Source organism: Dermacentor albipictus, chromosome 2, assembly GCF_038994185.2.
Source record: "Dermacentor albipictus isolate Rhodes 1998 colony chromosome 2, USDA_Dalb.pri_finalv2, whole genome shotgun sequence".
Taxonomy (NCBI): Eukaryota; Metazoa; Arthropoda; class Arachnida; order Ixodida; family Ixodidae; genus Dermacentor; species Dermacentor albipictus.
In genome coordinates, this window is record NC_091822.1 from 47,226,531 (window position 1) to 47,237,852 (window position 11,322).

General features: G+C 42.1%; 1 protein-coding gene across 1 annotated transcript; it reads left to right on the top strand.

Moving 5' to 3' along the window:
- The first annotated feature begins 1,069 nt into the window (after positions 1 to 1,069).
- On the top strand, positions 1,070 to 2,166 carry LOC135903587 (uncharacterized). Its single transcript, XM_070534694.1, has one exon. It carries the CDS (start codon positions 1,070 to 1,072, stop codon positions 2,063 to 2,065), a length of 996 nt encoding a protein of 331 aa, XP_070390795.1. The 3' UTR covers positions 2,066 to 2,166.
- The last annotated feature ends 9,156 nt before the right edge of the window (positions 2,167 to 11,322 follow it).

Consider the following 11,322-nt stretch of genomic DNA (forward strand, 5'->3'; position numbering starts at 1 on the left):
GCAGATAGCATAATTCTTGAGCTTGAGCTGTGCTATTCGAAGAGACAGAAATTAATAGCACCAGAAATTGAAACACAAATTCCAGTGATTAACAAAGATTCAATAATTAACCTGTTAATTATTTCCTTTGCGGCACATATTGCAATTTACGAATCTTAGCCGGCGAGCTTACAAGACGCATCCACTGGAAATCAATTTCCAGGATGACACCACTTTCGAGATATTATTTCCGAAAGTGTCGGACGACATATATGGACGTTGCATTTACTTTTGTGCTTGAATGCATAAACGAGCGTTTTGTAAAACAAACGGAGTAGCAGTGGACTTTAACGGCACGTTTGATGGCGCTTATCTCCAACGTGGCCTCATTACGAAAATTCATGCCGAGTGGATACGCCTTGCAAACTCACCGGCTACAAATCGAGAATTACAGTATATGCCGTAAAGTAACTAATTCAAAATATAGTTAGTGTTGTTTTGTTGGATATGGGGTTTCGATTTCTCGTGCAAATAATGTCCACCTCTCTGAACAATGCATGTCAAGGACTAGAAGTATCAAGAGGCTAGTTTTTTTACTTCCATAAAACTTGAAAACGATCACCCTGTATAGTAAATTGCTAAATTGCTTTGTCGCTCGCACTACGATTACTGCAGTAGAATGCACTGCAGCCTGCCATACTGGAAACCCAAGTAAAGGCGCAGCTCAAGAATGTGTTGGACATATCATTGAAACATCGAATGCGATCAGGCAAAAGCCGCCTACGTGTCCAACAACGTGGTTGTTGAGCGTAGGGCTCAAACTCAAACGATACCAAAGTGATAACTTTGGTATCGGTGAAGCGTGAACGAGAGACGACTTCACGCACAACACGCAGTCAGCTTCTCTAAATTTTTCGAGCTCCGAGTGACTGTGCTAGGCCGATGGCAGCAGAGCGGCATGCGGAAGACTGACGCACAGCTCTGACTCCCTTTGGAAGACTTTTACCTCTTAACTATTATAAAGCCGAGGCTATATAGAGAGTAAGTTTGGAGTTTGATGGGGTGCTTCGCTCCGCGCGCGCTTCGAGTCATGAGCACAGTGACGTCACTCCATCGTGATACGTCACGGAGCCTGCCAGCTATAAATCTGCTACCGAGACCTACGATCATCAGTGGACACGGCAGCCCTGCCGTGACGATGTCACCTGAAGTGCCTTTGTATGTGCAGGTTAGTGCAAAAAGATACGGTTTTCGTGGTGATTACCTTTGTCTAGTTGTGCTGCCGTGTCCACAAGTGCTGCTTGATTGTGTCTGCGACTGCTTTTCAATGGCATGCATACTACTTAAGCTATCAGGGGATGTAGAGGAAAACCCGGGGCCTATTTCTCAAGCCACCCTAAATGAAATTCTACAAACCCAAAAAGATATTTTGGCCAAAGTTACTCAAATTCAAGAAAAACAAACTTCGTCTGAGGCAGGTATAGTGAAAATGCAAACAAGACTCGATTCCATCGAAGCAAAACTCGTGGTCCTAGAGAAATCCCAAATAAGGCTATCAAACATTGAGTCTACTATGAGTGATTGTCAGGCGGAAATTGATGCACTAGCTAAACAAGTCGATGGCTTGGAAAATCAATCCCGGCGTAGCAACCTGATTGTAAGGGGTATACTGGAAGAAGCGAATGAAAACGAAGAAACATTGCTGAAAAAAGTAAATGACGACGTTTTTGAGGCAAAACTCGGAGAGAAGTTAAGTACCATTGAGAGAATACACCGTCTTGGTAAGGTGAATCCGGGTAATCATCGTCCAGTTATCCTTAGGATTGGTGATTTTAGGGAAAAAACCAAGATTATGAATAATTGCTATAAGCTTAAAGGAGGGAAAATAAGCATTTCAGAGGACTATTCTAAAAGAGTGCATGATATTCGGAAAAAACTCTGGAATACCACTGTTGACGAAAGGAAAAACGGGGCCAAGGTAAAGATGGTATTCGATAAGATGAAGGTGAACAAAATCCTTTACGCCTGGGATGAAACTACGAAACAAAGGTACAAATGCCATACCCCTTCTGGGAGTGGCAATTGACGCAGGAACATAGGGTCAAAACCGTTCAAAGTTATAAATGTGAACGCCAGAAGTATATTAAATAAACTTGTCGAATTAGAAAGCCTAATCATAGAACATGAACCTCACCTAATAGTAGTCACCGAAACTTGGCTGCACAAGGATGTACTCGACACTGAAGTCACCCCTCCGAACTATAAAATAGTAAGAAGGTATCGAGAAGACAGAGGGGGGGGGGGAGTTGCGATAATTATCAAAGACAACATAGCATTTTCTGTACTTCCAGATGTGAATGGCGTAGAAGCACTATGGGTCAAGATAAAATTAGATACACAAACAGTCTTCATTGGGGGTGTTTACAGGGCTCCAAATGCTCCGTTGGACGTCCTGGTAAATCTACGAACATTTATGGACACTTACCTGCCTCAGGATAGTAGGAAATTGTTACTTGGGGATTTCAACCTACCCGGCATTGACTGGTGTTCGCAATTGCCTGGAACACGAGAAGTGCCTAGTTGTGAGCAGTTACTTGAGCTGGCTTTTTGTCATAATTTAGTTCAAGTTGTGTCTGGTTACACAAGGATATGTCCTACAACATCATCCATACTTGATTTAATTTTTGTTTCCGAACGAATACACAGTTCTGTCTGCGAATGTGAAACACTGGAGGGCTTGTCAGATCACAGGATGGTTTTGTTGTCATTAAACGCATCACCAGATGTCATAAGTACTTCGTCCAAAAAAAGTTTCTTTAATTTTCATGACGCTGATGACGCTGCTGTGATAGACTGTCTTGATTATTCATATTCAGAGTTTATGCAGCTGTATGACTTAGGTGCTAGCACGGACCAACTATGGGAATTCTTTTCGCAATTAGCAGAACGGTGCCTTAATCACTTTATTCCTAAGAAAACTAAGCGCACGAATAAAAAGAATCCCTGGATAACCAGAGATATACTTCATCTCAAACGAAGACTTAAACGCAAACGTAAGGCTTACTCACCCAACCCAAACCCCCAAAATAAACTATGTATTCGCCGCATGAGTCAGGATTTAAAGAGACTTCTTAAGGAATCAAAAGACAGATTCTATAATGTGACGCTCACAAAATTTCTTCGCGAGTCACCTGGCAAATTCTGGCGCTATATAAATCCGTCTAAAGTTCTGCACCCTGCTCATACCGAGGAGAACGCCCATAAGCGTGCTGAAGATTTTAATCTATATTTTTCATCTGTTTACGTACGTGATAATGGTATACTGCCTCCTTTTAATGTTGACACTGAAAGACCTCCTATTTCTGATTTACATATTGACGAGCAAGGTGTTTTAAATCTGCTATTACATATTGACATTAAGAAAAGCCAAGGTCCAGATCGTATCCCTAATGAGTTTTTATATAGATACGCTGAATGGGTATCTAAATACTTGTCCAAAATTTTTCAGTCTTCTTTGAGTAGCGGATGCTTTCCAACTGATTGGAAGCGAGCAAAAGTTATACCGGTTCATAAAAGCGGAAATAATTCTGTTAGTAATTATCGCCCGATCTCGCTCACTAGTACAGTTTCGAAGTTACTTGAACACATCATATCCAAACACCTACTCGGCTATCTCGACCAGCATGATATCCTGTATTATCGTCAGCATGGCTTTCGAAAGGGACTGTCCACGATTACCCAACTGATAGAAATAGTTCTTGACCTCGCAGAAACAATAAATTCGCGTGGTCAAACAGACATTATCTACCTTGACTTTGCAAAAGCATTTGATAAAGTTTCGCACCAAAAATTGTTACATAAGATAAATGCGGTCTTTCAAAATCGAACACTCACACAATGGTTTTCTGCGTATATATCCTCCCGTGAACAGTATGTAACTGTTAAAGGTTGTCAGTCCAGCATACTTCCCGTTGCTTCTGGTGTACCGCAAGGTAGCGTCTTAGGCCCACTCCTATTTTTGATCTTTATTAATGATTTACAAAGTAACATTGATGTTCCATTAAGACTTTTTGCAGACGACTGTGTGATGTACAATACCGTAAATACAGTTGATGATCAGATTAAACTAAATTTAAACTTGCAAAGAATAGTGAAATGGTGTAACGACTGGCAGATGGAGTTAAACCTTAAAAAGTCTGTGTTCATGTCAGTAACTAGAAAGAAAAACGTTCTTGACTACAATTATCAAATCAACGGTTATATGCTTGAAAGAGTCAATCAGTATAAATACCTAGGCATAACATTTACATCAGATCTACGATGGAACACCCACATTGAAATTGTCATTTCCAAAGCTTTTAAAACACTATGGTACCTGCGACGCACCATGCACAGTGCTACTCCGGATGTAAAGTGCCTCGCTTACAAAACCCTAGTCAGACCGATAATCGAATATGCTAAAGTAATATGGGATCCTCACACTGCAACTAATTGTCACAAGCTTGATAGGATTCAGCGACTCGCTGTAAGGTTTATCTTTAATAAATACCGCCGGAACCACTCTCCAACAGAACTCTGCCAACAAGCCCAACTACCTATGCTAGAAACCAGAACCAGATATGAAAGACTAAAAACTCTTTACCTCATTATCAATAATTATCTCAAAATAAATAAATCAGATTACTTTGAGATCAAAACTAATGAAACATCAAGGCATCGACATAGTAAGTTTATCCCATTACCGACTATAAAAAATAATTGTTTCAAGTTTAGTTATTTTCCCCGAACTTGTAGAGACTGGAACTCTCTTCCAGATTCTGCTGTTCGGTCGACATCATTAGCCGAGTTCCTACGCCGCTTAGAAAATTTCATCTATGGCACTAGCATAGGGCGAAGAGATCAGATTGCTGCTGTATAAGATTGCTGTTCTGATTTCTGAGTGATGCATTTTTGTTTTTGTTTATGTGTGCACTTCACGAGATGATCTTTCTTTTCTTTTTTTTTCCTCTAAACTAATGTGTAACCATGGTTTTTCAATATGTACTGTACTACTTATTTTGCTCTTCAGTTCCGTTTTTTCCACTCCTGTTATAGCCCCTCAATGAGGCTGACAGTATTAATAAATGAAATGAAATGAAAATAAATTACACTCCTTGGACGCAGGGACCACATTATGAATTCCTCGTGTGCTTTATTAGACCCGCATATCTTTGTTTTTCATTCGCGCTCATCCCATCACCCTGTATGCCCTGAGGTATTAACACTCGCATTAAAAGAAAGCGAAAAAGAAGTGCAAACGTTGGTAGCATGACGAGGCCAATTCAAGTAGAATAATCATTACAGATGCATCCAAAAGGCAAATAATTGATATTTCGTATTTTCTGTGGCAACCAATTGGTTTAGCATTATGAGGTCGACCTGACAGTGATATTGCCTTATATCGGACTTGGGCTTACATATGAATGCTGTTTGAGGAACAATGATTGTGCCGGAATTCAATGTCAGGAAACGGAAGAGACAAGCACCAATAATATAACTGTTTGTCTAGTGTTGCATTATTAAGTATACAAAGACCCCTGCATACTAATCTACAAACACGCCTGCATACTAATCTCTAGCATTGTCATGCATACGCTTCATGGTAACTAATTGTAGCCACTGTTAAGCTACTGTTCAGCTATTATAATTGAAGCTGCGCCGACAGAATTGCTTAAGTGCAAGATCAGAAGGCAACATCACGGTGTAAAATTCTAGCCTGAACACGTAGCTGTGTGACGTGTTCAGGCGACCAAAATATACAAATATGTAGAAGAAAACAAACAGTGCTATTGCCAAGACGAAGTGAAAGTGACGGACACAGAAACGTATTCACTTCATCCTGTCTCTAGCACCGTTAGAGTCTCTTCTAAACCTGTGCCAAGCAGCCCAGTTCAGAACGCTCCTGCAGGTCATCTGAATTCTTTAAGTTACTGAATGGAATAAGTGATGACACACTAGCATATGTGGTAGCTCGCATGTTTTCAAAATGCGTCACAAGAATGCTTAATTCCTTAAATTATGATTTCTAAGTGCACACAGCAGCATAACTAGCTACGGTGCTCCCTATTTCCTGACGAGGGTCTCTGTTTGTTTCCTAAGATACTCCTTGAGTTGTCGGCCTATTCGTCCCACATAACATCTGTAGCAGGGAGTAGGATGGCGCAATCAGCAGCAAGCGCACTTACTATGAACTCCAGCATGTATTTCTTTAAGCAAACTTCGCGTCGTGGCCTGGCGCGCATGACCTTTTCGTTTATGCCCTGATTGCTGGGCGATGAAAATGAAAAAAAAGTTGTTCCAAATCTGCCAGTGATTTGCTTGTATTGACGACTGCCTTTGTGTACATAATGCATAACAGTGCAAGGCCTGGCCTCTTTGAAGTTGTCCGACCTGACACGTCCCTTATTCTCAACTCCGTGAAATGTTTCTAGGTGACGCATGCCAAAAGGCACTGCGAACGCACTGAAAAGCAAACGTTGCACTTGGGTCTGGAACCCCCGCTTCCCCTCCAATTTCTGGCGGTACCAAGTGTTAAGAGTGCTCTCCGGTGTTCCGGTAGCAAACACACGTTACGGTTATAAAGTGTGCTGATGGGAAACGGCAAAACACGTTTCCGTGTGAGGCATTGCTCCAGCACGATGCGGATTACAGATAATCTTCAGGCACAGCTTTCGATAGTCCCATCGATTTATATTTCCTCCCGTTAGGTTGCATGCACCACAATTTAGTGTAGCTAAGCAGCATGTTTATATCGTGCTGATGTGAGGACATAATAGCATCCTTAGTAATCAACCAACATATTACGCGGTCATTCGCAAAAAGACCTCATTTAGATGAGATGCTAAGAGGCATATTGTTAACGTCGACATAAAATAAGAGCGGTCCAAGTGCGCCATTATACAAATTTACACCCGTTGGGGCTTATCTTGCTACACAACAATAATCATCTGTCTTGCTAGGATTTTCTTTCTCGAAAACGCTGTGCTCGCTACTTTCCTGTCGAGAATTCTCTGTCATGCTGATAACACGCATGCTGTTCCTGACTTGAAAGTACCGGGTTCGCAGCATCAAAAAAAAAAAGGAAACTGCGGGCAAGACAGATTGCGACTATTGTTGTTCCTCATACTTATCTTTCAGACGGTAAAAAATGCAACAAATAGCACACATGAGAGGACAACGGGACAGAGCGCCACTCAGAACTACTTTATTTTTACAGGAGACACGTGCATATATACCGTCAGTCAGCACCTTTCACCAAACTTTTTCTCTGACTTATACAATGATGAGGACGTTTCACTAACACACAAGCTACCTTTCTTACTGTTATAAAATGCTCCCATTATTTGCGTAGATTTCATATTTTTGTATCTGGCCAGAATGCTAGGGAAATAATGGAAGCAGTTCATATGAATAAGCAAGGTAGCTTGAGTGTTAATGATACATCCTTATCATTGTATAAGGCACAGGAAATGTTTGTAATAAAGGGCGGCATGTTACCGCTCTTGATGCTTGAGTGTGATTGTTGCGCAGGCGCATACTGATGGTGTATACGTACGTGGCTTCTGTAAAAATAAAGCATTTCGGAGCGGCTCTTTGTTCCCTTGTCCTCTCATGTGTGCTGCATGTTGATTTGTTACGCCTCAAACATAGGTATAATGAATCAATACTAACTTGCCCAGCGAGGAGTTCTACTAAGCCATAATTCTTGTACAATAAGCCCTTCTATGTACGTGTCATCACCCTGTTTCATTGAAGAATGAATTTCCCCTACCATCTTCAACACCTGTCACGCCAGAAGAGTCGCTTTCTGCATCAAGAATGGACTGGCTCCCGTCAAAGTGAGTGCCCTCTTTCACCCGGTGCTGCCATCGTGGGGAAATGTGAAACAAATTAGCAGAATTCTCAGGTCGGAGCTGCGGTGCCAAATTCGCCTGTGTAACGATCTTCGCACTGCGTGCCTGACACAACATCCTCCCTTTCTTGCTGGAAGGAATATTCGTTCGATCAAAATATTGGTCTCCCAGGTGACAGAACAAGTCTAGATGTGCATGTTCAGCTCTCTTCTCAGTGATGCAAGGAAAAACAAGATGAAAGTTTGGGTTGGCTTATTGATTGTGGGGGACGTTCATCTGGCAGAGAAGGTGACGTCTGTTGTTCAGAAAGGACTCAAGTTTCGTTTAGAACCAAAGGTGCCCCCGCATGAACTGGTCGCAGCCAATCGGCGAGCTACTAGAAAGACAGATTATAAAAGCAAGAAAGGTGCCTTCTTTAGGGAGTCTACTGCCTTCTCAAATCTGGTCAACCTAAGCCTACACGAGGTATGGAAATGTCAACCGGAGGCATTCTTTCATTCTTTAGCAATAATAGCTTAACCCTTCTTCAAGCTGATAAAGAGGGTGCATTTATTGTTATGTTGGATGATGACTTTTCGAAATGAGCGGCTCAGACGAATGAAAATAATTTCTCACCCGTCCCAGTAAAGTCTACAAAATAAAAACTAGAGCAGTAGTGCCGCGTGAACGGCTCGTTTTGACTAACCCTGCTAAAAGAGATAACAAAAGGAAAAGTAATGCGCTCAATGTGTTCTTTTCGGTGAAAATGAACAAGGAAGGCTTGCTTTTCAGAACGGTAGTTACTAAAAAATGGTCGTGGCATAAGCAGCTTAGCTTTTACTTGTTGATACACATAAGTAAGCTTGATAGGCAAGATATTTTTTTTAACGAAAAGTTCCGTTGAGGTCTGTGAATTTAGAAAAGTAATGCTTACTTTGGTCGTGCCTTTTCTGTGGACTATGTTGACTTATTACATTCCGATCCTTATGAGGCCTTATTTTCGGCAGTCAGGGAGTGCATTGAAAGAACCGATTCCATTTCTTTTCATAACTAGGCCAGTATGTTGAGTGACGACTTTTTAGCCCTTTCAAAAGTTTACTTAGAGTCGGCTTTCATAACTTTTTTACCAGCTCTTCTATTTGCAGAAAGCTGGCTTATGCATTTGATCCTGCGTCTCCCCATTGCTATGTAATATATTCATTTCACAAATGGACCATGTTCTGCCCCAGTTTTGCCAACAAGGTTAATACAGTCTTCAGATATGTTGACAATTTTTTCTAACTTTAATCAAGGAGGGAAGCTTGAACTTCACCGAGGCTGTGGGAAAGGTTTTATCCCTATTCAGACAACATAGAAAATGCCTGCATTTTAGGACTGAACTGCATGAGGGTAATTTTTTACAGTTTTTAGCCTTAAAATTTAATTCTGTTCAGATCGGCTCCGTTGGAGTATGCTCAGCGGGCAAAAAAAGGGCTTCTGCCATCGGACACCCCCCATTCGAAACTAGTGAAAAGAGGAATTGCTTTACTCTGCCTTGAATCTGCGCTCAGAAAATCTTGTATTCACAAGATGCAGTCGAGTTTCGAAAACCACTTGGCCGGGCTGGCTTCAGCTGGGTTCACTCGTTCGCTCGTAACTGGTGTTTTGGGAATCCGCAAAAAATGATGGGCTGTGAGAGCTGGGGCAGAGGAGCTTCAAGGAGAGGTGAGACCGATGGCTAGGCCATATGGGCACACGTTGGCCCGCAATTTGAAGAAGGTAGCGAGCACGCAGGGTGTTCCACTCGTTTTTACAGCTCCTAGGAAGTTCGGAGGCCTTTGCTCTCGGATAGAAAAAGGAAAGAAAGAAAGACGCTGTGGAACCAAGCTTGGGTGGCAGTTCAGCAAATGTGTTGTATGATTTCTCTATAAGATTCTCCACTTCTGTGGTTGTTCCTATATGGGGCAGACTGGACGCTGTGTAAATGAGCGTACCAGGGAACATGAACGAAAAGTTGAGCCAAAAAAAAGAGAGCCCTAATATGCCTAAGCACATTATAAAATACTCCTCGCGTTCTTTTAAGCAATGCTTTCTGATGCGCGGATTCTGGCCTGAAGCAAAAATACGAAAGCTAGGGAAATAATAGAGGCATTTTATTTCAGTAAAGATGGCAGTTTTGTGTTAGTGAAATGTCCTTATCATTGTATAAGTTAAACACAAAGTAAGGAGAAATGTCCTTTACTTACCGCACTTGATTAAGTGTGCTTGTTGCGCATGCGTTGACTGAAGGCATTATGTACGCGCCTTCTGTAAAAATAAAGTAGATGTTATCGGCGCTCTTTCCCATTGTCCTCTCATGTGTGCCGTGTGTTGTTTTTTGGCGCCCTAAATATAGGTATATTGAATCGATACCAACTTGGCCAGCAAGAAGTTCTCTAAAGATGATGATGATGATGTATGGGTTTTTTTGGCGCAAGGGCCAGGTATGGCCAAAGAGCGCCATGTCTGTGCTAATGGGTTTGCAGTGTACTTATGATTACTATGAAGTTGCTGTGACGTGGCTGTAAAGGGGCCTTAAAATATACGCACTAAAGTGCGTAAAATCTGAACAATAAAATTATGGCGATGACGTATGACTTGTACTATGAACATTTAAATGCATTTAAAACGAATGATGCGATAGGTAAAATATAGCAGATTATAAGAAATGCTAGAGCACTACTGCCTCCTTAGGGCCCTTGAAACACAAGGGGCTGGAGGCATGTGCTATGCAAAACAATTATCGCAGAGGCATCCTATGGAGAGAGGAGGCGCTACGAATGCATGGGACTAACAACATGTAAGACCACATCTCTGATGAAACCTAGGACTGGGTCTGTATTAAAAAGTGTTCTGGACCAAGACGCATTGTACGATGAAGAGGAATGTGCTGTCGGTACGCTAATGAAAACTGTCGCTTTCTCTCAGGTTCGGCTTCCCGACACTCCAGGAGGACGGGGAGTACGGTCAGCCTCTCCCCGCATCTACCACAGGTTGGAGGCTCACTTCCGGTGAGTAGAAAATTATGGGTGCGAAATGTGTGTCCTATTCGTAGACGACAGAATAAGACATCTGTTCGGCGCGATTTTGTGGTAGAGGGCCAGATTCCTAACTGTGGTTTTATCAGGTGGAGCTTATTATCCGTATCCGTGTCCCACATGCGTTGCCAGTGGTCTCGCAATCTCCTTCGCAAGAAAGGTCTCAGATCTGTGACAGGCACCGCAGCGGTAGGGTTAACAGCTTGCGATGCGATTGACGTGGCCATCTCGTCCGCCAGAACGTTACCCTCAATGCCTCTGTGGCCAGGCACCCAGCATATAATGATACGCTGGTTAGATACGTACGCTTTACACAAGACGGTGTAGAGTTCATTAAGTACAGGATTTTTGTGTGTATAGATTGACATCAAGGCCTTAACGACGCTTAGGGAGTCTGTATAGATCGCTGCTTTTGG

Excerpts from the sequence above, each read along its gene's own strand:
- LOC135903587 (XM_070534694.1), top strand. The coding sequence starts at position 1,070 with ATGAGCACAGTGACGTCACTCCATCGTGATACGTCACGGAGCCTGCCA.